Source organism: Rhinolophus ferrumequinum (assembly GCF_004115265.2).
Source record: "Rhinolophus ferrumequinum isolate MPI-CBG mRhiFer1 chromosome 3 unlocalized genomic scaffold, mRhiFer1_v1.p scaffold_36_arrow_ctg1_4, whole genome shotgun sequence".
Lineage (NCBI taxonomy): Eukaryota > Metazoa > Chordata > Mammalia > Chiroptera > Rhinolophidae > Rhinolophus > Rhinolophus ferrumequinum.
This window is the reverse complement of record NW_022680354.1, coordinates 2,874,156-2,901,888: the sequence shown is the minus strand read 5'-3', so window position 1 is coordinate 2,901,888 and position 27,733 is coordinate 2,874,156. Positions and strand designations below refer to the sequence as shown.

The window sequence follows — 27,733 nt, the reverse complement described above, 5'->3', positions numbered from 1 at the left end:
ACAGCGACACTAAGCGATGAACAACACAGACAGGGCCCTGCCCACTAGCGGCTTACACTGCAGCAGGAAAATATCACACAAGCAACAAGCACGAGGGCAGAAGAGTAGGACAGAGAAGGGCAGAGAGCGTGGGGACCCTTCAGCGGGAGCCGCAGTCCACACCCTGGATCCACGACAGCTGTCCGAGTGAGAGGATGAAAAGGCAGGAAAGGCAGGCATGCCAGGTAGAAATGGGAGAACGGGCGGGAGGCATGAAGCAAGAGTAATAAGAGATGCATTTTTTTAAAAGTCCCTAAGGTGTCTTTTTTATTATTAAATGGATGTTTTTCTAAGATGCTTCAAGTTATCTGTTCTATTACTTAGTTTAACCTGCAACTTTATGTACATTATAAATGTGTTCCTCAAACATGGAAAATGGAAGTAACAAAGCCAAACCCCATGTGTGGCAGAACCTCTGCTCTAAGGGAAGAGCAAGGAGATGAGGCTGCAATAGACGGGGCCAGACGGCAAAGGGGCTTGCAAACCACACACACGTGTGCACACTTCAACCAAAAGGGAAATCCAGTGACGTTCAAGGTGTTTACAACGTGCATTTTAGAAACACTGCCCTGCCTACGTCATGGAGAAGGCGTGGAGGCAGGCAAGACGAGATCAGCGAGCGGCTGTCGTGGGCCGCTTTTCTGGCTGCCCACTATCCAACACCCCTCCAGTTCTGGAAGAACCCTATTTCCTACTGCAAAAGACACAGGAGGGCGGACGGCCCTCTGCTGCCCCACCCCCATCCCAGTGAAGGAAGGCATGAGATGTGTATCGTCACATCCGCTCCATAAATATTCACCTAGTGCTCCTGTCAGCAGCTGGGGACACGACAGCGAACCAAACAAAGTCCTGTCCAAGACCTGAATCTCTAAAGAGGGCGGCAAAGGCTCAGGGCCATCAGAAAAGGAGAATGTGGGGGCATGTACACATACCGTGTTGCCCTGAAAATAAGCCCTAACATGATTTTTCAGGATGACATCCCCTGAACAAAAGTCCTAATGTGTCTTTTGGAGCAAAAATTAATATAAGACCCAGTCTTATTTTCGGGGAAACAGGGTATGTCAAAATGCATCAGACTGTACACTTTAAAACGTTTTTCTGTTCCAGAATTTTCTGCAAAGAACACCGCTACTTTTTTCACCAGAGAGCCCACAGGAAACAGGTCCTCTAGTCCCACGGCCCCTTATCAGTTTTGTTCAGAGGCCACTGGAAAAGGCACGCTCCAGCAGGTGTGCTGCCTTCAGTCACCTGCCTGAGGCCACAAACAGAGGCAAACAGTGACAGTAACACTGGGATTAGAACCCGAACCCTCCCCCCTCCAAAGCCTGTGCTCCTTTCACTGGGCCACAGCCCACCTGACACTGCTGCATTTCAGAGGGATCAGATCACTCAAAGCTGAACTAAGTCCAAAGACTGCCTTTCCTGGAGGTTCCCCCAGTCCCAGGACGAAGGAGCAACGCAGAACGCTGGGCCCTGGGCCTGTCCCACCCACTGCAGGGCGACAAAACCCCTTCTAGGTCTGTGAAGCATGATGTGAAAACACTGTCGCTGATCAGAGGAGGCAAATGTGTGCACACCTGTAAAAAGGTATGCTTCCTTTATCCAAAATTCAGGATACGAATCCAACAGAAAGTTTGAAACTCATGAGTTAAAGCTAGAACGATTTACTCACAGGAGACTTCCTCAGGCTCTGACTTACCATCTATGGACTAGTCTCCAGCCAGTTCTAACTACCCCTAAGCCCACAGCACAGCAAGGATGGAAGAGCCCTTGAGGCAGGCATACTGCCTGTCAGTGGAAAAAAAACGGCTGATAGCCAACCTACGGAAAGGACAGGAAAACAAACAAACGAAAAAAGCTGAAAGACATAAAGACTCCAAACAAATAACAGGGAAACAGCTGTCTATGCTTCTACAGCACTGATGCTGCTTACATCACAATGTAGCAAAATATGTTTACAACGTTTATTGAGATTACAGAAAGTTTACGTCACTCAGCACATTCTATTAAGCACGGAAATCATGTATTTTGGAAAGATTTCCATCCTAAATGGGAGATTCATGTGCTTAATGAGCAAAATCTCAAAATTAAACTACCCAGAAAACTCTGCTGTTCAAAAAGAGTTTCCTATTGCCATGGCTGGCAACGATTTCACCCTAAGTGACTTCCCGATAACTTACATGAATGCGTTCTGAGTTCACTGGCTACAGCACTAACGGGGCAGCACGCCTACGGACATTCATAAAGCCCGCGTACCCATGTGGACGCGGTGGCCCGGCAGATGTGCTGAAGGATGTAATCTGGCCCATGGTACAGTCAGAGCTCTGTAGTGAGCCCTGACTTAAATGCATTCCTCCTTATTGAGTAATATTTGTTTAAAAGAAAAGGGTGCTCAGGAACTGGGTCTCTTGGCTCACAATGGCCCTGATTTACTGTCTGACTGAAGACAAATCATTTAATCTCTCTGTACATCATTAATTTCCTTATTCATAAAAATAACCTAATGACTTACTTCTCAATTATGTGGATTTTAAACTACTCTTATAAAATCTTTTAGAAATATCTTATTGTGTTTATATAAATAATTTAAACCTTAAGTAACATTTTAAATCTCTGAATCTTTTCCAAGAAAACACCTTACAAAGAAACAGATGTCTAAAAGCAAGTTAAAATAGTTATTTATACTTGTTATAAAGTGCTATAAAAATAATTGATGCCTCATTTTCAAACTAATAAAGAAAGAATGCAATTAATTCCTCTGCATTTCCAGTGTATAACCTTAGTTTCCACGGAGATATGGAAATATCTCGCTTTTATGCTCTCAATTAAGAGGACTTTCCTTGTGACCATTGACCTTTCCTTGAAGGACAGGACACCCCGACAGTGACGTAACAGCGTGCATTGTCCCAGAGGTGCCTGTGCTGAGCTGCAGGTCTCGGCCATGTCCCTCCCTAACCGGAGAGTGAACTAAACCAGGTTGCAGCAGGAATCCAACAGCACCATTCATTCCTATTTTCTCTCTCAGCCTCAGCAACAAGCACACACACAGAGTCCCAGGTGGGGAAGGGAGGAGTCTCAAGGACAAGAACACAAAACCAAAACAGCGGGATATGACAAATGGCCAATTCCGTAGCAATCCAAGTTGTGTAGAGCCTGAAACTTATGATTCAGGGTCCCTCTTTAAAAAAAAAATAAAAATAGAAAATTATAAACAGAAGACCACTGAGGGATTTGGAAGAGGCCCGTGAAAGTGAGGAACCTGATGCCTGAAGTGCATCGGCTTTACAGTAATTCTGCCCCACAAATGACCCCCAGAATTCAGGTTCAGGGGTGGGGTAGAACCTGAGAATACTAAAAACCACACGTGCCCTCGGATGTCACCCACTGCAGTCTTCTCAGTTTGTGGTTTGCAGGCAAGAGACCTCCGTATGTCTGGAGGTTAGATGATTAGAAATTACACCAAGAAACTGGGGAGTAAGGTGGTCAAGAAGAGACTACCCCTGAGGGACCTGACCCAGCTATGGGACAGTACTGTCAGTGCTTTTCATGGACACAACTGGTAAGGCAAGCAGCACGACAAAAGGAGTGGCAAGGTCAGGGGAAGCCTCTATGGTGGAGCTGAGGTGGCCGAGATGGGGTGGGGGGAATCAAAACGGAGATGTGGGAAGGCTGTGGCTTCCTCCCACCAGCCAGCTGCACACAGGGCAGGCCAGAGAGCACACATAGCCGCAAAGCTGTGATTCACAACAGGCAGAGAACAAAACGAAAGGGGGCACAAGGCACTGCTGCAAACAACTTACTACATTCAGGGGACGAGCAGTGAGGGGCCTGCCCTCCAGACTTGCTCCCCTGTGCGCTTCTCTCGGTGTGATCACCTCCTCCGACGCCGCAGCACCAAACCTGGAGGCTACGGGATGCCTGCACTCCACTTCTTCCCATCAAACTCACATCCAGACTCTCTCCACTACCACTTGCGAGTTTTCCTCCTTCCGCATTCTCTTTAGCTTCCTGCCATTCCCAATCTTTCACCGAATATGCCAGAGTGCCTCTAATCTCCCATCTGGAAACACTGTTCTCTCTGAAGAGATGAAAAGCCTCTAGCCCGTTTCCCTCCCAAACTCAGCTCAAACCCGCTCCCGCACAGAAAGCCCCGGCCCCTCCCTGGCCGTCTTGGACAAGCCACCCCCCAGACACCCCTATCACCCACTGTCATTGTCGGAGCTCGTGGCCAGCAGCGAGCCCGTCCTTTCCTCTTTCTCTCCGAGGACCCAGCACTTGCTAGGCGCGGGGGCTGCGTGCAGAACAGCCCAGAGGTGATCGGGGACAAAGGCACAGTTCTGAGACGTAAGCGCAGAGGTCAATCGCCGCCTCTCTGGGTGATGAACAGAAGAGCCGGGCAGCGGAGGGCAACCGAGCTGCCCCGAACCCGCAAACATCTCCAGAGGGGACGATGACGCCAAGTAGAGGGCAGGGAGCACAGAGAGGGGTCGGGGGCTGACAGGACCGACAGGCTCGGGAGGGGAAAAGCGGGGAGGGACGAGTCCCACGCCCGGGAGCGTGACTGTGGGGCTGAAGGCGGGTAGGGCCGCAGGGGCTCGCACCCGGGCCCCGGAGACCCCCACGGGGCTCACGGCCGGGGCGGCCGCGACGGCGCACAACCGCGAGCGCAGCCAGCGGAGCCCAGGCCGACGTGCCGAGAGAGGCGCCCGGACGGCGCTGACTCCGCAGGCCCAGCCCTACCTAGAGATGCGCCAGCACAGCCGCAGAAGCACCCGCACCTCCGTCGGCCCGCCGTAGTCTCCGGCGCACTTCCGCTTCCGCTGGGGGCGCTTCCGGTCGACGCACAGCCCTGCGGGAGGAGGAGCGAGACACGCTGGCGCTGGGGGAGCGTCGAGCCGCGCAGGCGCCGGAGGAGCGAGTTGCGCAGGCGCGGCGCCCGTTGCCTGGGAAACGGCGGTGCAGCGGGGGTCGGCGTCACGCCGTCCCAGCTTCCAGCAAGCGCTGATAGGGCGCCGCCCCTTCCACCGTTCACTGTGGGGCCTGCACGGCCGGATGAATTGGTGGGCAGGTGGGGACCCTGCTGCCGTGGTTCTGCGCAAGCACTGAGTGTCCACTCTCCTCAGCCCCTGGCCCGCAGAAGGGCTCTCCGTGCGTCCGAGCCCACGCCCGCGGGAGGCGTGGCTGGGCGCCGGGAGTACCGAGCAGGGCGTGCGCTCGCCGGCCGTGTGACCTTGGGCAAGTTGTTTAACCTCTGCCCCTGGGCTTCCTCTTCCGTAAAGCTGGAAGGTCACGGTGCTTCCCAAATGCGCTTCCGAGGGTAGAGCGGACCGCTTTGCCGGTAGGAGCCGTTGGTTAGGAGCCAACGTGAGCAGGTCATAATTACACTGGAGCCCACGTTTTCGAAGGGGCGGGCTTGCTCTGCAGTGGGGTGTCAGTTCCAGCGCGAGGAGCAATGGCTGGCGAGGAAGCAAGATGCTTTGGAGGAGCTTCAGTGACTGGGTGTATACACGAGGGAGCGGAGGCAGATCAAACGGTTTGGGTGAACAGCATCGCCTGATCGTGCTGGGTGGGTCTCTGGCTTATCGAAGGATTTTGGAGTCGAAGCCACCATCGCGCCCTTATTTCTGAAGTTGCTTTAAGATGAGTAAAATTCACATTCAGGACATGCTCCTTTGGGCTCGGAGACAAGGCAGTCTTCACAATCCCCATTCCTCTTATGTGCAACGCCTTATCTGCGCTGTACAACCAAGAGAGCCTTTTAGTAGCCAAGCGAAAAACCAATCTAATTTATTTTTTAAGTAAATGATTGACAAACTTCAATTATTAATAGTACCAAGCTATTTAAGATGCATCCCCAAACCCATCTTTACACAACCTACCTCAGGACTGCTGTAAGCCCCAGGGAGCAAGAGACTTTGGTCAAGGAAGTAAAATGATCAAATAATTGTTCCTTTCAGAGTCTCTTGCAAAGCAGATGACAGATCAAACACTCAAAAAGAATTACCAAATTGAAGTGACACCATATGTATTAAACAGTTTGGGAAGTAATCTCTCCAATTCACATAGAAGGCTTTCATTTCCTGTTGATACTTTTTCCTAAGTAAAATCAACAGTGCTGAGCACCTATTACTGATTACTGGCTGGGTGCCCTAGGGTTACAGAAAGAAGTGTGTGAAATGGTCTCTAGTTTTAAAGGCGGTCACGTGGTGATTGGGGAGACAGACATTAAATTTAGAAAACAAGCAAAGCACAGGGTAAGGCTTATAATGTGCGAACGAAGAAGGCGGTAAGCAAGTAATGTACCAGATGAGCTCGGAAGGAAGTGCAGGATCTAAGGCAGGATCAGAAAAGGTAGGGCTTCCAGAGAGCAAGCCTAGGAAAGAGATGGAAGTAGGAACTCAGGTGGTGTAGGGCGGACACTGGGACTTCCGGAGTAGGAGGTTCACACTGACAGTAGTGGAGGCGGAGGGAGGCGGCTGCCCCAAACCCTTCTAATTGCCTCAATGTGAGTCCTACCACTCGGCAGTCCTCATCTACCCCACAGAGCTTCCAAGAAGCATTTCTGCCTCTCTCCTAAGTATACACAGATGACCAAGGATCAACAGACATTTGAGGAAGACAGGCAGAAAAAAAAGGGAAAACAACAGGAAGTAGGAGGGAAAAAAATGTTCTAAAAAGCTTGATTATCTACAGTCTCTGAAGATAATATTACACCCATAAGAGAAAGGTATATAAAAAAAATTCCGAAAATAAGAAAGAGCTCTTGAAAATTCAGACAGCAATAACTTCAATTTAAAAATTGATAACAGAGAAGATAAATTTGGTAACTCGCAGATAACTGAACAAGATGGAGAAAGAGAAAACATAAGACGATTAGAAGATTAAGAAGTTCGACATCTGAAAAATAGGAATTTACAGGAAAGAGAACAGAGAAAATGAAAAGGAGGACATTACTCAAGAAATAATTCAAGAAAACTTCCTAGATCTAAAACACGTATTCTCATATTAAAAGGGCACAACAAGTGCCCCGCATGCCAAGGCACATTATCACAAAATTTCAGGGATAAAGGAAAAAATCTTAAAAAGTTTCCATCGGAAAAAATAGAAGGGTCACATTTAAGGCTCACATTAGAACAACATGGAAATTCTCAATAGAATCTCAGGAAGCTCAGATTCACAGAGAATTAATTTCAAAATTCTGAAGCAAATAATTTTAACATGGAATTCTACTCTCAATCAAAATATTAGTTAAGTGTGAGGGTAAAGATATGTTCAGATATGCAGCTCAAAAATATTATCTACCAAGTACATTATTTCAGAAACACACTGCAGGATATTCTTCTCCAAAATTAAGAAGTCAAGAAAGAGGAATATTTGGGACCTAGAAAGCAGGACTCCAAGTGAGAAAGAAGAGGGGTGTCCCAGGACAAAAGCTAGAGACCACCTAGATTGGAGCAGGAGATCCCTGGAGCCATGTCTTCAGGAACAGAGTTACACATCAAATAGCAGATGTGTTTGAATATTTTAAAAGATCTGCAGAGTTTGGTGACTAAGTAATAGACACATAGGAAAGTCATTAAGCAAATAAATTAGGCCATTGTTGAATCCAGGAAAGACAAAACGTTGTACGAAAAACAGAATGTAATCATAGTATGTGCCTCGGCTATGAATAATTAGGATTACATAATTTTAATAAGGTAAACAGTGAATGGTAATTTATTCTAAAAGGATGCCGTTACTATTTTTGGAAACTGGGAGATGATCTTAAATGTGTTTATAAACATGTGTTGAGGGGGACCGAATTTTGTCCAAAATATGCTTTTGGGGATATTGATTTTAAGCTGGTTATTAAGAAACAAAAAAAACTCACAAAGCACCTTTGACCCTCCCCCTTGACCTGCTTAAAAGGAATTCAGATAGAAAAACCTGCTTAAAGGAGAGACCATCACCTTAGCAGCATAATACCCACTGGATGTGGCAGACAGGGAGGAAGCTAGCAGAGCCTGCCTGCTGAACTCCCCTCTGTGCCCCATTGTTTCTGGGTGGCCCAGCAAGAATTTGTTTACCACGTGTTTGCTCTTTCTCCTCTGCTTTGTCTTTGAAATCCCAGACTGCTGCCTACTTCTCCTTTGTCCAAAATGGCATATGAACCTCAACTTTCCAATACGCCATGTCAGGTCTCATGGCACCCCCGCGCGTACATCATAATAAACTTTGGGCATTTTCTCCTGTTAATCTGGCTCGTGTTAATTAGATTATTAGCAGGAAGAACTCAAGGGTGGGAGGAAAGTTATTTTCCTTTGACCCCTCCAGTGTCTAGGAAATCAGGTGGCAGAGTTAAATCCTCATCTTCTAGAGTGAGAAAGCCCACAGATAATATACACACCTGAAAAAGAAAGACAAAGTATTAGACACTAAGTGAGACAGAGAGGAAGGGCGTGCGAGTGGGGATGTGTGGTATGTGAGATTGACATTTTTTGTTATAAATCTAGAAATACTATTTGAATTTTAAAATCTGTAGGTACACTACTTAATGAAAGCGAAAATTTTAAATTTAAGTTTTAAAAACTGCTTAAGTAACTTGTACAAGTGGTGTAAGCGGCACAATTGTTACGGAAACCCAAATCTGTCTAAACTCTAAAGGCTTTTAAAATTTTTTTATGGCGACAATACACTATAGTGAAGGAAAGGAGAAACCAAAGGTTACTTCCACATCTCTTTCCTGGAAGACGAAAAGACAAGTTGTACGTAGAAGTCAGTGTACCAGGAGCAGAAAATAAAAACTACGTGTGATTGTTCCCGTGCTTTGCCCCGCCTCCTGCTGCACAATGCACAGACCTGCCCTACAGGGCACATCAGATTTATCGGTTTGGGGAAAATCTGAAAAACGGGAGGGAGAATTTACGTAAAAGGGGAAAATAGGGAAGGTAAGAAAGGAAGAAAAGAAAAACTAGGTTGAAAGTAGGGAGAAGTTGGGAATTAAGGGAGAGTAAACTTAAAGAGAAGACTTCACCTCTACTATGAGAGAACAGAAACGTGAAGTGTTGAAATGAGTTCTGGGAAAGGACAGGCATTGGGACAGGTTTTCTTGGTAACAAACTGATCCTTTAAGTAGCCTTCAAGGTTTGTTTGGAATCAGTTTTAATTTTATTTGAATGCTGGACTGAATGTCTTTGAATGCTGCAACCACATGGGCCCTAGATTTTACTTGAATAATAATAGTTCACCATCCAAAACTTGGGAAAGAAAAAAGCCACAACCATATAAACATACTGACTTGTACATGTTTGATTCACATTTAATATTCCTGAAGTGTTTTAACTGCTGATAAAAGGCGTCACATAGAAAGAAAATGTCCCTCTTCCTCTCCTCACCATCCTATGTCTGTCTGTGCCGTGAGGCCCTGCAGGAGTCATGCAGCCAGGCAAGGCGGCTAACCCATGGCTGAAGCCCCCAGCCAAGAATGGAAGAGCAGAGAGAGGGAGGGCACCTTGTGCCTTGGCAGGTGCTGGAGCCAAAAAGTAACTAACACCACTCCATCTCCTAATTCCATGGGTTCTAGAAGACGGTATCTTTTCATTATTTTATGTAAAGGCTGAACTGAATTTCTTTACAGTTGAGTATTGAATTAGGGTTTTCTGTTACTTGCAGCTGAAAGTCTGTTTCAGCTTCCGTCCATGAGGGAATAATTCCTACAAAACTCGTCCTTTCACTCTAAACAACTAGAAAACTAGACAAAAATATATGGTTTTACTATTTTCAGACAGGAGACAACAAGAAGTGAAAGATGGAGAACCTTGAAAGAAAGGGAACAATGAGATAAACCCAATGACTGCCCGGATTTTCTGCCTAGATCAGCAGAGAAAAACCAATGAAACAAAAGGCTGGTTCTTTGACAAGATCAATAAAACTGATAAACCTGTAGCTATACTGACCACAATAAAAAGAGAGAAGACACAGATTACCCTTACTAATGATGGAAGAGGGTATCACAGTTTTACTTGAACCGAAAGGTTAAAAGGAGACTATTTGAACAACTTTAGGTGAGATGCAGAAATTCCTTGAGCCATACAAATGACCAAACCTGACCAAAGAAAAACTCAAACATCTGAGTATTCCTATATTTATTTATTATATTAAATTTGCAAGTAAAAACCTTCCAACAAAGGAAAGTCCAGACACAGTTGGACACACTGATGAATTCTCTCAAGCATTTAAGGAAGACATTAATCCCACACAAACTCTTTCTGAAAATAAAAGAGCAGGTAAGACTTCTTTACTCATTGTATAATTTACATAGTGGCAGACTGTTAGAGCAAGGGCTCACTGCCCTTACCAGGACGTCGGCTTTTGAGAAAAAAGCTTTTATTTGGGGGTCCATTGGCATGAGGCAGGGCTCGGGTCCCTCTCACTAGCCCAGGGTTCAGCCGGGATTTTAAGGGGTTTCAGCACCGGGTCCTTCTAGACAAGGGCACTTTGCTTCAGAAAGGTTTGCAGGTCAGGTCCTGGTCACATCCTGGTTCTCTGGTACTGTGGGGGGAGCAGCTAAGGGCTCCCAGGTGTCACTCATGAGGGACGTTTGTAGGTGGGGTGGACTCTGTTTCCGGGTCTTGTTAGAAACAGGATAGGACCGGCTTGAGCTGGTTCTGTGGTTACAAAAGCAGCTCTAATTTCATTTTGGGCCTCCAGCCCCTATGACCAGTGAGTGGATGAACAGACCAGTATGTGAAGTGGCCTTCTCGCCGCCACGCGCTTGGGGCAGCTGGACCCCATGTTGTGAACGGTGATCTCCAGAAGGATCCCGGTTTCTCTGCTTGCTGGGTTGTGGTTGGTTCAGCGCTGGCCTGTGCCTTAGTTCTAGCCACTGAGAAACACTATTGCTGGGTTCTTAAGAACCTGAAAACAGCTACATTTCTTGCCTCAGTTAACCTACTAACGTTAACAGGAACAGTTCCAAGTGCCACTGAAACAATTCATGGCTTGTGATCGTTCCTGAAAAATCCAGACTCACCAAGCATGCCCCCACTTACCTGGCAACAGCCCAGTGTGTCCATTTTGAAAGCACTTTACAACTCTCCGTACGTAGTGAATGACAAACAGCCCCTGCGCTGCTTCCATTTTCCTTAAAGAAAATAGTAATAGCATTTTGAAAACAAACCTTGATGGTAAGCCAGTGCTGTCCCTATTCTGTTCCCTGAGAGGTGGTGGAGGGCAGGGAGTAAGAGTTAAAATGACAAGAAGGAAACTGTTGAACAGCAAGGAATGCAGCAGCGTTAGAAGGTAGGTCTTACGTTTTGAGATGAAGAAACTGTGTTGAGCCGAAGGTGAAAACCATTTGCCTAAATTTGTGCCCTCTGTTTTTCTCCAATACTTAGGCTGTTTATTGGGGTCCCTTTCTCTCCAGCCCATTTACTGGAGCAGGGCTTTGCAAAGCCTCGTCTCCTAGCAGCCGAACGCAGAAGGCCCATTCATATTACAATGGACGCAAAGGAAAGAAAGAGCTTGGTTTGTTTAAACTGCCTCTGTCTTCATTCACAGCCTGATGTCCGTCTGCATTGTGACACCCACAATGGCACTAAAGGACTCATTGTGGCTGAAAACAAATCAAAACAGACTAAGGGATGCTAAGATAAAAGAGTCATGCAACAAAATTGCTTAAAAAATCTAAGTCTTACATCTAAGATTTATGTTACCTTTTGGCTGTGTGGCCTATTGACCGGTGTTTATAAAAACCACTAGAGTTTAATAAACAAAAAGATAAATGGGAACTTTATGGACATTTTTGAAGGCGCTTACACAGAAGGGATGGGTCTGCTGGGTTGCTCTGGAAGCTGTTTAATAATTATCGTTTTTTGTTTGCACAACATTTGGGGAGCCGCACTCCCACTTTGTGTTTACTTTGCTGATAAACATGCCCAGCTCTGCCCATGTGGCCCAACCGCGGCCCCCACAGTCGCCTCCACCCACCCACCCCACCCCCAGCCCCAACCCACATCAGATGCCGCAAGAACCCACGCCCAGTTCAGCAGGCAACAGGTGGAAGGTTGAATAGCTTCACACGTTTTTCGGGAGAGGGGGTGGGGAGAAAGAGAAAAAAAAGGAGGGCGGGAGGGCAGGCTTTGGGGAGCCGATTTGAGGATTAGATCAGATGTTATTGCTCGTGAAAAATTAAACAGCCCGGTGCTCTGGGGAGCGCAGATTAATCTATTTAGTGAGTGCGCGCACAAAGGCCGCCCATTGTGGCCGCGTCTGAATGCCTGTGAATAGGATGGAACATATGCAGCCTGTCACCGCAGGTGCCCACATCTGTTCTTCCCCGGGCAGATGCTCACAGAAAAGAGGAGGTGGGGAGGCCAGGAAAGGACAGCGTTGTAGAAAGCTCCGCCCCACCCGGGGTTCCTGGGGTCCAGCAGGGACACTGCGCGGGGAGGGCGGGGTCCAAGCACCGCGCGCAGGGTTAGGGCCAGGGGCGCGGCGTCTCCGGGGTGACTGCGTTTCAGAGCCTGGGGCGCCGGCCGGGTGATTGACCGGTCGCTCGGGGACTGGGCGACAGGTGCCCGCGACCTCCCGGGTGGGGCGCATCCGGGACAGCGAGGCCTCGGGGAAGGCCTGCCGCGCGTCGCCCTTCCACACTCTTTCTCTTCCTCCTCCATTGCCGTACAAAGTCACAGGCCTGAGATTTCAAGGTCCGAGCACTGATGCAGGTGACCCCGCCAAGCGTCCCTGCACGAGGGTCTGGGGCCCCAGCGGCGCGCCCCTTGCCAGTGCACAGAGGCTCCGCCGCCCACCCGCGGACAGTACGTGCAGCCGCCCCTCGGGTGCCCACAGCGCTGACTCTGGAGCCCCTCCCCAACCTCAGGGGCGCGTGAGCGTGCGACCTCCCGGCGGCCCCTAGAGGCGAGGGGTGATCTGCCGCACCTCCCCGCCGACCTGGCCCTCCCCAGCATCACACAGACGCCCCTCAGAGCAAGCGTCACCACCGCCTCCAGGAAGCCCTCCGGAGCGCCGCTGCCCAAGGTTGGGGCAGCAGCAGTCTCTACCTAGTGCCCCCTGCCGAGCCCGGCACGTTCTATCTTGGAAAGGTCCGAGGGGCCGCTTGGCGGGGGGGGCGGGGGGGGAAGCGCGCAGCGCAGCAGCTGCGCGGTCATCTGATCCGGGACAAAGGCGCGCCCGCCGGGGCCGGGGCCAGGTAAACACGCGCTTTGTCATGGAGATGGGCGCGCAGCCCCGAGCAGATGATCCGCGGTTTGGGGAGAGGCGGCCGCCGTGGAGGAGGCGGGGGGAGGGGAGGTACTGGAGGAGTAGGGGGCAGGGAGCGGTGGGGGCGCGGGAGGAGGGGCCGAGAGGTCCTCTGCCCCGGCCGCGCCGGAGCCACGCGACCCGCCCTTTCTCATGCAAATCCGCACATGCCTTTGCAACGTTCCGCAGACCTGCGCCCTTCACCTCCCACTCCGCGCACCCGCAGAGGAGGTGGTGCCACAAACGCACCGCACCGCAAACAACAAAATAAAGCACATTGGGTTGGGGCATTCCAGCCTTCCCTTGCCACCGCTGCCGGTTCCTTGAAAAAAACGAGAGGTTGTGTGACACGCCATGACCCTGCCCCACAGGGAAATCGGGCCACCATCCGCTCACGGGGTCTCCAGCGGCCGGCCTGCGGTTAGAGGGGGAAGGCTTAGAAGAAGCTGTCGGAGCCCACCGCTGCTTTCCGGGGTTTCTGTCCTCCTGTCACCCCACCCTACACTCACTAGAACCTGATGGGCCAGGGGTCGCGGTGGGGCTGCGGTCGGGAGGGCGAGCACGCCCGGGAGGGGAAGCCGCCAGTGTCTAAACATACGCCGGATCCGCCCTCTTCTCTTCCGGCTGAGGATGCATGGAGGGCTCCGGAGGGAATGCTTGTTCAACCAGACATGCAGACATCGCTCAAATGCAAGCAGATCTGTATATGCCTTTGGGTCAGTGTCTTGTCTTGGTTCTTAAGAAGTAAAGAAATAGCCGTAATGTGCATATCGCAGAGACGTAGCGTTTCCCCCTTCGAGTCTGCAAGCGCTTCCTACATTCACAGCAAGCGCGTCCATTCCTCCGCTCTTTTAACCGCTTTAAGATTCCAAAACGGTGGCTGATGGAGAACGGGCAGGAGGGCGTGTTGGTGGGAGATGTGACGCTAATACTGATTAATCGGCCCCAGGGCCCCCCTCCTCCAGGGCCCCCCTCCTCCAGGGCCCCCCTCCTCCAGGGCCCCCCTCCTCCAGGGCCCCCCCTCTTCCTTTTTTTCAAGTAAGCTGGCATGTTTGATCAACACCAGATTTGCTGCCTGGAAGTTTTTTATTTGTTGTTCTGAACAAGGACCCTAATTCTTCTTGGGAATAAGAGAACCTCTCTGTTGGGTATACAGTATTCAGTTGGTCTATGAAAACACAAACCCCACTCAAGTCTCCAGACTTGTTTACACAGAAAACTGAACCTGTGGCTGGCTTAGAGTCGGAAGCCTGTTCTGGGCATTGTTTATTGCAATCTGCCCAGACCCTCCGCCCCCACTCACAGCCAGCACCACACACACACCTTGAGAATGACCTTGCTTTGGGCGAAGGGGGTTGACACAGGATTTGGGGACCACAGTCGTAGGCTCACACTCTGCTGAGGACGAGCACATTTAACTCGGTAACGTGGCCTAACAACATGGTTGGTAACGTCTCTGGGTGTCTAGCACACAGAACCCAGCTGTGGTTGTGTGGTGGCCCTGAGCCTGCCCTCGCCACTGGGGGAATTTGGCTGTGAGCGGTGCATGCCAGGCAGGAACAAACCGCCACCAGGCACCAACTCCCTCAGCCCCTCTGCACTCCTGGGCCTGATGTATTGGGTCCCTTCTCAGCCCTAATGAGCCTCACTTTGTACAGTGAATTTGCGGAGACATCAAAAAGTATTTAAAAGAAAGTTTCCTGCTTTTGCCTAATGAACAAGGTGAGGATTTATGGTGTGTGGGGAGGGGTATCGGGGGGCCAGCACAAGGCCGTCTGTTCAGCATCCTGTAGCTTCAGCTCCCTCCTGCATTCAAGGGGTTTGAAGCGCTGAGTTGCGGGAGTATAGAGACATGCAGTTCGGGAGTGAAAAAACGCCATTTGGTTCGGAGCAGATGGCTGGCTAGGGGGCTGATGGCGTCTAAAGGCGTGTCATCCCCCTTCAGCCTGAATCCCTAAGGGCTCCCCTTGTCTTCCCAATCAATGAAAATTAAAGTGCAAAGAAAGGGTGAATAGTTGGACCTCGAGTCTCTCCTTTGTTCATCTCGGCTACTGGTGTGCAGGAGTTAAACTACAACAGGCTCCTATAGAAACACTGAAGTTAAACAGTCTCCCCTTAGCTCAGCTTTGAAAGGGAGAGGGGGAGAGGAACCACCGTGGAGTGGGAGAGAGGGAGGGGGTGGGGGCAGCAGGAGAAGGAGGAGGAGGAGAGGAGAAGGAGGAGAAGGAGAAGGAGAGGAGAAGGAGGAGAGGAGGAGAAAGGCACGTTCTGCTTGACTTCCCCAATACAGAATCGCGTGGCATAAATTAAGTTGGAAAAGAATGAGCGCTTTGGGCAGGATTCTGATGGATTTTACGATGCTTTTCAGTTCCGCTGTGCCGCTGTAATCGAGAAATCTGTGCCATGTCAATTTAACAAATACTTGATACTGAGGGGGGTTTGTTAAAGATTTGGGGCAAGTCCCTCCGCCCCCCAGGTTTAAGCCCTTGCACATGGAACTTTTTTATTTCTAGTTTTCTAAACAGGCATTCAAATGAGCCCGTTTCCCACTTCCATTTTCTAATTAAAAGGTTCCTGATATTTCATTTCTTACTGAATCTCAGTCTCAGAGGCAAAGAGGATCTAACACTCACATTCCTTTCCTCCTCTCCATCTCCCTGCTCCTGGAAGCCTCACCCCCAACCACCGGTCACACACACACACACACACACACACACACACACACACACCCTAGTTTCCTTGCTGTAGGGAGCAGAGTTCTCAGAAATTAGCTTTCAGAGGAAACATGGATGCAGTGAAAACAGGACGCCGACACTAGGTGGCAAGATTAAATTAGGATTCACGGCTGGCAGGGTGATGCAGTGTCCTCACCACGTCCCCAAAGGGTGGCCAGGCTGGGATCTCTCTGTCCTGGGGGCCAGCCGCTTCTGAAGCCTCCATTTGTTCCCAAGCAAACAGCAGGGGTCCTGGTGGGGTCCAAGCCTGCCTTTCTCACCTCAGCCTTAAACCTCAATGCAAGGTACTTGCGATTAAATCTTTGCTTCTCTATGAGGCAGCAGAGGTGGAAGTGTGGGGGTTGGGGGTGGGGTAGCCGTGGAGGGGAACCTAGAGTGCTGTATCTGTGGGTCCTGAAACTCTAGGGGGACTGGGGATCAGAGAATCAGGGCTCCCACTAACAGCTGGAAGGACCGCGGTGGACGATGTCACCACGTGGTTTTTAGGTTGCTGTTTGCAGCAGTTTTACTTGTATTTAGGATTTTCCCTCTCCCTGTGCATTATGTGACACTTTGTGATCTCGACATCTGCTGCAACGAAAGTCTCATTTTGCCAGGATGGTGCCTGTTCCCACCGACAAGTGGGACATAGCACCTACAGTGAGGCCACTGTGACCAGCGGGCTGTACAGCCACCCAAGTGACACCTACTCCAACACTGACACCTTCCGTGCGGATAAAGCCACCGTAGGGTATGTGTGTGTGTGCTGGGTGCTAGAGCAGGAGTCTGTGCCTTAACTCCGCCTTGAGCCCGCAAGCATGAGAGCAATTTAGATAATTCATTGTGTGATACGTGTGTTCCCGGTCCTGCAATAACTCATTTCCTTTTTTAAAAAATGAAGACAAAAGTTCTAGCTCTGACGGACGCGTAAAACCCTAATAAGGTGATGGTCGTGTAAAGGTTGCGGCTGGGGGTCCGGGTGCAGGTCCTTGGAACATGTGCCGGACATTGTCGCAGAGGCCGCGGCGCGCGGAGGGGGCTCTTTCTCTCGGCATTGTGCGGGAGCAGGTGCGGTCTGCATTACCATACAGCTGAGCGCACAAAGAGCCACTGATTCAGCCTCGCACAATAAACAGACGGCCTTAATGACAGCCACGCGAGCGACACACACCAAACTCACTTTTTACCAAGCGGAGGGAGGCCGAGGGGGAATACCCAGGAGAGAGGGGCCAGAGACCCAGGAAAGGTGGTGGTAGCCGAGAATCGCCCGGGACGGGAGGGGGCAGTAAAGGCGTCAGGATCTCCGGGCTGGGGGACACGCTACCCGGACCCCGCCCCCGCCCCCGCCCCCAGCGGCAGCGGGGACACCCAGGTTCCTGAGGGCGCCGAGCCGCCCCGGCCCCCGGCCCCGCCCTGCGCGCGCGCTCTGCGTTCCTAGACGCAGAGTCGCCGTCCTCTCCGGGGGTGGGTCGGTGTCAGACCTGCCCAAACTTCCCGAAACTGCCGCTGCGCTCTCGCCACCCTGCCCACTGCTCGCGCCTGCCCGGATCCCATCGGCCCCCGGCCCCGCAGACTCTTTAGGAAGAGGCTGCCGGGCAGAAGGAGGCTCACTGGACCCGGGCCTCTAACTTCGCCCCCCGCAGCTCCCGAAGCCCCGGGACACGGACGCGAGAAGACGGTGGGCGGGCGCCGCGGCCGGGGACAGTCTCCCCGACCGCGTCCAGCGCACAAGTCCGGCTGCGCTCCGCGGGCGGGAGGGCGCCGCGCCGCCCGCGTGTCCCAGTGGGCCTCCGCGAGCCTGTGGCCCGGGGTGGGGGGTGGCACCAGCGTCGGGAGCAGAGGGGATTCTTGCGGTGAACATTTTGCAGGAATGTAAATGAGTGCGTTTTGTGTTGAGAGGGAGGAAGGGGGGGCTGGGGGCGGACGCTGGGGAGGGCCGGGGGCGGGGAGGAGTGGGGCGGGGAGGAGGGTTGCACATTTTACAGCTCACTGACCATTTGGCGATCCATTGAGCGGAGGGTTTGGAAAAGTGGCTCCTTTGTGACAGCTCTCGCCAGATTGGGGGGCTGCTCATTTGCATCTCATTAGCCATGCGGGCGGCCGGCGGAATATAAGGGCGCGGCGCCGGCGAGAGCCAGACCCTCGGCGCGCACCCGCTGGACCCGGCGGCAGGGCGGATCGCTGCGGAGCACCCGCCGCCGCGTGCAGAGCCTCCTCCCACGACCCGCCTCAGCTCCGCGCGTGTTTACTTGGATGGCATTGGCCGGGGGCTGACACGAATCGGAACGACACGTATTTCTGCGGTGGCACAGGAGAGACTAAGGGCCCAGGGTGTTCCTGGAGCCGAGTGACCCGACCCGGTCCGCGCACCGCCGGCCCTGGATTATCGCCGCGCCCGTGGATTTCCAGACCGCGCCTTCTAACCGGACTCGGAGGAGCCTCTGCAGCAATTTGGGAATTAAGCTGAATATCTCTGGACGCTTTCTGCCCCCACCCCTCTTCCTGCGAAGAAGCTTAAGACAAAACCAGGAAGCAGACGACCCTTACCTACTCGTGGATTGAAAGAAAGACGAGGAAAACCGAAAGTTGCCGCTCCAGGAGCACTCCCCGAGCGAGCCCGGTTCCTTGCATCCCCAGAGCTGCCCTCAGCCGCCGAGAGGCGGATCTAAAGAGCCTCGGCCTGGACAGAGCTGGGACGGACTCTGGAAGAAAGGAGCCCTGGGCGTCCCAGCCCCGGCAGAGCACGGCCTTCTTCTGCCCACGCTCCTTGGCGCACATCCATCCCGCTCGCGTCCCCTGCGGTTTCAAGCAGAGAAAAAGGGGAGACGCCGGGAGAGCGAGCGCGTCAAGCGGTGCACCATGGGCCGCCGGTGCGCCCTGGCTCTCGCCGTGGTCTCGGCCCTGCTGTGCCAGGTAAGTTGTCAGGTGGGGACCCTGGGGCCCTGCTGCCAGGTAGGCTGTCAGCGGCGTGCCCTGGAGCCCTGTGGTGTAAAGCAGGGGACCCAGCGCGCGCCTCGCCCGGGGCAGGGCTCGGGGCACAGGCGGCAGAGAGCAGGACGGGCGGTGCAGACTGTCAAGCGAAAGTGAACCCCGGCAGCGACGACTCCGAGCCCCGAAGCCCCCGCCCCTCCCGGCCCGGCCGCGCGCTCACGCCGCGTCCTGCCCCGCAGGTCTGGAGCTCGGGGGTGTTCGAGCTGAAGCTGCAGGAGTTCGTCAACAAGAAGGGGCTGCTGGGGAACCGCAACTGCTGCCGCGGGGGCGCAGGGCCGCCGCCGTGCGCCTGCAGGACCTTCTTCCGCGTGTGCCTCAAGCACTACCAGGCCAGCGTGTCCCCCGAGCCGCCCTGCACCTACGGCAGCGCCGTCACGCCGGTGCTGGGCGTCGACTCCTTCAGCCTGCCCGACGGTGCGGGCGCCGACCCCGCCTTCAGCAACCCCATCCGCTTCCCGTTGGGCTTCACCTGGCCGGTGAGCGCCGCCCCTGTGCGCGCGGGGCTGGGGGCCCGGGCAGGTGGGCGCGCGGTCTGCGAGGCTGCGGCCCGAGGGCCAGGCCTGGGCATGGAGTCTTCGCCGGCAGAAGGGTGACAGCGGGGGCAGGGAGAGGCAGCGAGGCGAGGACCCGGGACATTTCCGTATCCGGCCTCTGTACCCAGCCCCCGAGTGGAATGAGCCCCGTCTGGGGGAAGATCCTGGGCCCCTGCTCCTAGATGGGCCGCTTGTACCGTCAGCCTCTCAGCGGTGGTCGCCCCCCTGGAGACTGATGGCAGCCCCTCCAGCCCCGCCTGCTCCCGCGCAGTCTATTTTTTTTTTAAAGGTGATATCCTGTAATAACAGGCTGAAAAACACTTCAGGAAATCACTGTTTTAAAAGTTCTTCCATTTCCTTGAGGAAAGTGAAACGGGACAGATGCAGGGAGACACTCCCCAGGATGTACTACGCACACAGATGTGCGGCCACCAGGCCATCACTGACTTGTTCCCAATGCTTTGGATCTTTAAGAAACATTTTCAGTTTATCTCTTGTGTCCCCCCTTCCCCCAGGGCACCTTCTCTCTGATCATCGAAGCTCTGCACACAGACTCTCCCGATGACCTCGCAACAGGTAAAAACAAGCCAGGAATCGCGGAAACTCTGTCAACTGCCCCCAGTTAGCACGCGTTTGCCTCTGTAGTTCCCCAGAAACCAATTCCTGCACCTTTCATTGTAGGTCTCCCTCTGGGGTTCAGGGTTCAGGGTCGTGGGCCTCCTTTTCTAGTAATGTACATCCGGGTCTTCCCACGTCCCATGTCCCACGCCTCTGGGTTCTGTGTCAGAACCAACTGGAGTGTCCTCTGCCTACAGAAAACCCGGAGAGACTCATCAGCCGCCTGGCCACGCAGAGGCACCTGACGGTGGGTGAGGAGTGGTCTCAGGACCTGCACAGCAGCGGCCGCACAGACCTCAAGTATTCCTACCGCTTCGTGTGTGACGAGCACTATTATGGGGAGGGCTGCTCCGTCTTCTGTCGCCCCCGAGATGATGCCTTCGGCCACTTCACCTGTGGGGAGAGAGGGGAGAAAGTCTGTAACCCTGGCTGGAGAGGCCAGTACTGCACGGAAGGTGGGTTCCATGGAGAAGAGGCTACCTCGCTCGGTTTACCCACTTCCCAGTGATCAGGGGAGTATCCTAGGAGCTGGGATCCTGGGATTGTAGTACTCCGGATGTATTCTGGTGGGGAAACCGAGGCTAGGGAGCTGGAGAGACCTGCTGAGACCCCAGTCTTCCAGTTGTCGTTTGGGGTCAATGCTGATGTTTTAACTTCCGCTGTGGGAAGCTGTCCTTCTTAATCAGGGAGGGTTTGGGGACAGGCCAGAGGTCAGGAAGTAAGCCTGAGGGAGTGGGAGGGGAGGAAGGAAGGGAGGGACAGAGCAGTTTGTGCGAGTGGGGCTGCTCTAAACCAAGTTCTCTGCTGGGACGGCATCTCAATGTTCTCTCTGGAGTTGGTGAGCTTGGCCTCTTATCAGAGTGTGTGCATTTGTAAATATCCCATGTGATGCACACACACTGTGTGAGGTTAGCACTCGTGGGGGCTGTGGACACAGGAGGGTGGGGGTGGAGGCCTGGGTGTGCAAGTTCCACGTGGGGAGGGCCCCCTGCCCAGTTGTGGGCCTGTGTCCGTCTGCTTGTGTGCAGGCTCACACAGCACCTTACTGGGAAGGGGATACCTTCACAAGAGTGACCTAGGCCCTGCGTGCCCTGGTCCTGTCCAGGCAGCCCAGGCAGCTGCTCTGAGGACACAGGAAGCCAGGCAGGGGTGGGGCTGGGAGGACCCTGCTGGCTTCTGGCCCTGGTTCAGCTGGACCCCAGTAGGCCTCTCTGGCCTGCTCAGTCCTCACTGCTGCCCTGCACACCTGGGTGTCGGATTTCCCTGCAGTCAAACTGGGTGGGTCCTGAGCTCCCCACAAACCCTGGAGCTCTCAGGTCCTGCCCTGGACCCTGGAGGTGCTTTCTCAGTGTCCCTCTGTACCTGGCGGGGAGGGTGGGCCGCCACTGTCAGCATCGTTGTCGCCCAGCTCTCCACTTGGAGCTCGGCCTTGGCCTGAGCGGCTCTGTTGTCTTAAAACTTGTGGAAACGGCTTGTTAATGAGTTTCATAACTAGGGCAGGCAGCCAGCAGGCCCTGCCGCCAGCCTGCTCCCATCCTCACCGGCCTCCCTCTTCTTCACCGTGGGGCAGCCATAAACTCAAACTTTTTTCTTCTTGTTCAAACACTGGAGTCGCTCCCCGCCCCCAGCTCGCACGTGCCACCCATTAGCTCTGTCCCGGCACAGGCAGCAGGGACCCCGCCCGCTCCGATTGGCGGAAAGGGCGCGCGTGTGTGCGTGCGTGCGTGCGTGCGTGCGTGGTGTACACGCTAGGGGTGTTTGTGCAGTGGGGGCGTGGGGCTGAGGGCCCGGTATTGTTGCACTGGGGCAGCTGCTGGGAGAGAACAGACAATAGAGCAGCTGTCTTGCCCTGGTCCTCTGCAGACCAGCTGTCCACCCTTATCTACTCACACACTTTCTGGGTATTAAGAGGTGCAGCTTTGTGCATAGAATTGGGAAGTGGGGGAGGAGGAGGGGGAAGGACTTCTGACCTCTCTTAGAAGAAAGGGGATGGGTGGGGGTGGGGGCTTCCGAGCTCTTTTGTGCTTGAGCCGCTGTGTTAAGAAGAATGCTCATGTCTGGGCTGAGTAAAGTCCAGTTACCAGGCAGGACAGGGCAGCCACAGGCAGACAGGAGCTCAGCTGGGCTGCGTCCCAGCCACACGCAGCGGCCCCTGGCCGCCTGGGAGGTGCTGGGGCTTGACCCTTTGCTTTCTCTTTGCTGTAGCAATCTGCTTGCCAGGATGTGATGAACAGCATGGGTTTTGTGACAAGCCAGGGGAATGCAAGTAAGTTTGCAGAAGTCACTTTTTTCCTTCTCCTCATTATGCTTTTACACCTAGTGCATTTGTAAAGCATCCCTAGGCGATCATTTGAAAAATTTGGGTAAGACTAGCTGGTGGGAGCTGTTATTCTGATGTTTCTATTTAATAAATATATGGAAATGTATAAGGTCACAGGTTGTCGCTCACCTCTGCTCCGTAGTTGTCAGAACTTACAGATAGCTGGTTAAAGAGCTGGCACAGAAATGAGGGTGTTTAGTTCAATGGTTCTCCAACTCAGTGGCACACTAGCATCCCCTGGGCAGCCTCGGGAAAGGCTGCCTGAGACCCATGGGAGCACTCGCAGAGATTCAATGTCACACTCCTTCCAGCACTGCTGGAACAGTTTCTTGTGAGTGGGAAATGTCGTGCCAGGAACCCAGGAATGTCCGTGCCCCTCTGACTGTCCTGCTCTGTCCTAAGGTGCAGAGTGGGCTGGCAGGGCCGGTACTGTGACCAGTGCATTCGGTACCCAGGCTGTCTCCATGGCACCTGCCAGCAGCCCTGGCAGTGCAACTGCCAGGAAGGCTGGGGGGGCCTTTTCTGCAACCAGGGTAAGCCTCCTGTCCCCTTCCATTCAGCCCTCGGCTTCCCTGGCTTTGTCACGGGGAGGTGCCATCTTCCTGACTCTGACCTGGGCTTCCCTCCTGCTCCCTTACCCACCCTCCCAGACCTGAACTATTGCACGCACCACAAGCCCTGCAGGAATGGGGCCACGTGCACCAATACGGGCCAGGGCAGCTACACGTGCTCCTGTCGGCCTGGGTACACGGGGCCAACTGCGAAGCCGAGACTGACGAGTGCAGTGCCAGCCCCTGCAGGAACGGAGGGAGCTGCATGGTGAGTCCGGGCACGGGTTTGGCATGCACACAGACCGCCGGGGTCTCTTGGAGCAACATTGGCAGCTTTCTGGTCTTCTCCATCACAGGACCTTGAGAACAGCTACTCCTGCACCTGCCCACCTGGCTTCTACGGCAGGCTCTGCGAGCTGAGTGCCATGGCGTGTGCAGATGGCCCTTGCTTCAATGGGGGGCGGTGCTCAGACAACCCTGAGGGCGGGTACACCTGCCGCTGCCTGGCAGGCTTCTCCGGCTTTAACTGCGAGAAGACAGTGGACTCCTGCAGCTCCTCTCCCTGCTCTCACGGTAAGGACGGCCCTCCGCCAGCTCTCCTTTGCTCAGCGCTGGTGACAGGGCCTTCAGGGGCACGCATGCTCAGTTTCAGACCAAGCAAGAGGCCCTGGGCTCCTAGATCCTTTCCGTTTGCACAGCCAGGAACTCTGCGCAGGTTCAGTCCTTGGGCTTGGACCTCCTGGGAGCAAGAAAGGCAGGCGTTATTCTTAGGCTCTACAGGGAAAGCCTAAGGCGCAGAAGTGACACGACTTGCTTAAGGCCCATGGCTCTCGGTGCCTGAGAGTGGGCCCTACTTCCATAGGACCGCGCTCAAGGGATATTTCTAGCCACTCTGGTTTTGGAGGAAAGCCCAGCTCTGCTCTGTCACCCAAACATAGTCGTCTGGTGTGCTGCGTGTAAGGAACTGTAGTCTCCTGACAGGCCTCCTGCCACTGGAGTGGTGGGGTGCCCTGAGCCAATTAACAGGGGCAGGGCAGGGACCCAGACAGGCTTGAGCCTCCTGGAAGCTTCTGGAGCTTCACGGTTCCACATGGTAATCAGGGAACCTTCCATGCACAGAGTCCCTTCAGCCCTACTCTCCATGTGTGCAGAGGCGACCGTCCTGAGGGTCAGGCTCTGTCTCTGATAGTGACCTCGGACGCGTCATTTTAGAGGGGCGGCATGGCTGGTGCTTTAGTGGACTTGACCCTGGAGGACGTGGGCCCCTGTGTCTCTTCTTGCTTGCTTTCTTGTTCTCTGTGTCTAGTCCCTACTCTTCCCCTGGAGGCTCCCATCCTCTCTCAGCCTCGGTTTCCTCCTCCGTGAATGGGGCCTTTTGTGGGGTTGCTGTGCGGGGGCTGTGATGCAGGCCCAGCGTCTGCACAGTGTGCGTCCAGCCCGAGTGCCCTGTTGTTGACAGTCACAGAGCCGGGCCAGGCTCCCTGGTGGGTCACTGGCTCTGGGAGAACTCGGCGCCTTAAGCTACAGCTGCCGTGAGGCCACAGGCTGTCTGGTTTGTCCTCGTGTCTCGTGTGTGATGCAGTGGCAGACAGCTGGCAGGTGCCTCAGTCCGTTTGCGGGTGACAAGCAACTGACTGCTCACGTCCTGTTTCCAGGTGCACAGTGTGTGGACCTGGGCGACACCTACCTGTGCCGCTGCCCAGCCGGCTTCTCGGGGAGGCAGTGCGATGACAACATGGATGAGTGTGCGTCCTCCCCGTGTGCCAATGGGGGCACCTGCCGGGATGGAGGAATGGTTTCTCCTGCACCTGCCCCCCTGGGTACACAGGCAGGACTGCAGCGCCCCAGTCAGCAGGTGTGAGCATGCACCCTGCCACAATGGGGCCACCTGCCACGACAGGGACCGCCGCTACCTGTGCGAGTGCGCGCGGGGCTACGGGGGCCCCAATGCCAGTTCCTGCTCCCCGCGCCGCCGGGCCGCGTGCTGGTGGACCTCAGTGAGAAGTACGTGGATGGCCCGGCTGGGCCGCCTGCCCTGGCCGCCGTGTGCGCGGGCGTGGTCCTCGTCCTTGTGCTGCTGCTGGGCTGTGCCGCTCTGGGCGTCTGCGTGCGGCTGCGGCTGCACAAGGCCCGGCCCCCCGCCGAGCCCGCCGAGGTGAGACGGAGACCATGAACAACCTGGCCAACTGCCAGCGCGAGAAGGACACCTGTGTCAGCGTCGTTGGGCCACGCACGTCAAGAACACCAACAAGAAGGTGGACTTCCATGGGGATCACGGCGCCAGCAAGAATGGCCTCAAGACCCGCTACCCGGGCATGGACTGTAACCTGGTGCACGGGCTCAAGGGCGACACCACCGTCAGCGAGCGGGCGACCAAGTGCCAGCTGCAGGGCTCCGCAGGGGAGGAGAATGGCACCCCGACACTCAGGGGTGCGTGCTGGGGCTGGCTGGGGAGGGCATCCCCCAGAACTCGGGGTCCCTAGGCTGGGCCCCGCTGGGCAGCGGGGTGTCCTCCTCCAGGCTCGGGTCATTTTTACTATTAAATCATGTTCCATGTGTTTACTGGGGTTTATTGTCCATTTAGGAGAGAAGCCTCAGAAAGAAAAAGGCCGGACTCCGCGTACTCCCCTTCAAAAGACACCAAGTACCAGTCGGTGTACGTCATATCAGAGGACAGGGACGAGTGCGTCATCGCAACTGAGGTCAGTCAGCGGGCATCGCGGTGGGGTCCCCATGCTGTCCCCATGCCGTCCCCATGCCAGCTGACCCCGTTCTGTCTGTTGGCCCCTCTAGGTGTAGAGTGGAAGTGATAAGGCAAAATTCCCGTTTCTCTTAAATAAAATTCCAAGGATATATGCCCCAACGAATGCTGCTGAAAGGAAGAGGGAGACCCTCACGGACTGCTGCTGAGGACCTGGGTCCCGCGCGAGCTGGTCTCTTCCCGGCTGGCCAGGGCCTGCCCACGAGCGGGCTGCGGGCTCGGCGGTGTTCGAGGGTGCCGGTGGCACAGCCTTTTGTGACGTCTCCATTGCACTATGGACAGTTGCTTTTAAAAATATATATTTAAATGAATGGACTTGATTACTGCATAAGAAGCATGCACTGTCTGAAGTGTATATTTGGATCTTATGAGCCAGTCTTTCTTGAATTAGAATCACAAACACTGCCTTGATCGTCCTTTTTGATACTAAAATGTTTTTTTTTCTAGGTGGAAAAAATGTGTGTTATTTTTTTGGACTTGTAAAAATATTTTTCATGATATCTGTAAAGCTTGAGTATTTTGTGATGTTCATTTTTTATAATTTAAATTTTTGGTAAATATGTACAAAGGCACTTCGGGTCTATGTGACTATATTTTTTGTATATAAATGTATTTATGGAATATTGTGCAAATGTTATTTGAGTTTTTTACAGTTTTGTCAATGAAGAAATTCCTTTTTAAAATATTTTTCCAGAATAAATATTACGAACGACGAGGTGAGGTGTGCTCACTCACTGGTCGGAGGCCCCCAAGGACAGACATGGCCTCTGACTTTTCCGTTTTTACCGCCTCCGCCTGGTTTCATCGGGTTAGTGAACAGCAACTTGCCTGGCTGCTGTGCCCCTGGAGACCCTCCCATGGTCACCGTGGGGACAACTTCAGAAGTCAGGCCGGGTTGCAGGGTGGCAGGGCCCCTGTGAACAGGGGTGACCGAGAACCTCAGAGCCTGGCAGCTCCCCTCTGAGCCGGGTGGTTTTTAGGGCCCAGTGGGACCTCACCTGCGTCAGAGGTGCACCAGGAGCCCTTTGCCCCCCTGGCAAGGACTTCTGTCTCAAAGTAGTAACACTGGTTCATCGGTGGCTCCTGGGTTTATTTCCACATAATTCTGAAGAGTTAGTTGAGTTTCGGTTCGAGTATGGCTGTGGCAGGATAGATCGCAGTAGTGAGAAAACACTGAGTGCTTGCGACGTGCCAGGTGCCACATTAACCTCTGTCCACGTGTCGTCTCATTACTCCTGGTTGCAGTCCCCTGGGACTGTTGTCTTCACCCCCATTTTGCAGTTGAGGAAACAGGCTTGGAAAGGCGAGTTGCTGGCTCAGGCTTGCATGGGGCAGAGTGAATATGGAAAGGGGCAGTCTGGATGCAGACCCCACTTTCACCATTAAGCAGTATTTGTCAGAACCTTGGCTCCTTCTTGAGGACAAGATGGCATTTAATAGACTGCCTCGCTGGTGCCGTTTGCTGGTTTCAAAGGCTTGGCACCAGCTGCCAGCTCTAAGACCACAGACAGGTCCATATTGGGAAAGGCGGTTTATTTCCGGGTTGGAGGGAGGCAGACAGAGGACGTGCCCCAGTGACCGTGACAGGGTCATTGCACTGGTCCTTATGTACAGTCCGAATTCTGGAATCTTCCTGGGGAGGAGAGCCAGGCCCGCGTGCTGACATGGCGCCCTGCTCACCCTGTGTGTATAAATGAGGGACCGTAGAGACCAACAAACCACGTCAGGTAAGGGCAGAGGGCACGTGCAAAGCCCAGGATACTGCTGAGCCTTTGTGAGGGACACAGCCCTGTCTGCCCTGAGCCCTCTGACCCCAAGACAAGGACCCCAGCGGTTGGTCAGCCCCGGGAAGAAGGACGTCAGCGGCAGGGCTTCTGAAGCGCCCGCGTCCTCAGCCTGCGCCCTGCTCCCTGGAACGGGCGTGGCAGCACGTTCTAGAACAACCAAGGGAGTCGCCAGTGTTTGTC

At 53.7% G+C, this 27,733-nt stretch overlaps 2 protein-coding genes across 12 annotated transcripts in view; one reads left to right on the top strand and one right to left on the bottom strand.

Moving 5' to 3' along the window:
- The window catches only part of FAM120B (family with sequence similarity 120B), a 61,815-nt gene extending 56,891 nt beyond the window's left edge, over positions 1-4,924 (bottom strand). For 3 of the 11 annotated variants that reach the window (XM_033100465.1, XM_033100469.1, XM_033100471.1), the window contains exon 1: positions 4,247-4,754. In XM_033100465.1, coding sequence (XP_032956356.1) covers positions 4,247-4,252 — 6 coding nt within the window. In that variant the 5' untranslated portion in view covers positions 4,253-4,754. Of the gene's footprint in view, positions 1-4,246; positions 4,760-4,779 lie in introns of those variants that run through there. The other 8 variants (XM_033100461.1, XM_033100470.1, XM_033100468.1 and 5 more) reach the window with 6 other exon arrangements.
- Positions 4,925-17,971: 13,047 nt separating this feature from the next.
- DLL1 (delta like canonical Notch ligand 1) lies at positions 17,972-26,333 on the top strand. Its single transcript, XM_033100473.1, is given in 17 exon segments — positions 17,972-18,905; positions 19,163-19,459; positions 20,032-20,092; positions 20,332-20,589; positions 22,340-22,400; positions 22,857-22,987; positions 23,105-23,206; positions 23,209-23,273; positions 23,362-23,578; positions 24,661-24,792; positions 24,795-24,836; positions 24,839-24,949; positions 24,952-25,152; positions 25,155-25,229; positions 25,232-25,435; positions 25,589-25,707; positions 25,799-26,333. Coding segments are annotated over 17 exon segments (2,136 nt in total). The 5' UTR covers positions 17,972-18,851; the 3' UTR covers positions 25,805-26,333.
- Positions 26,334-27,733: the final 1,400 nt, after the last annotated feature.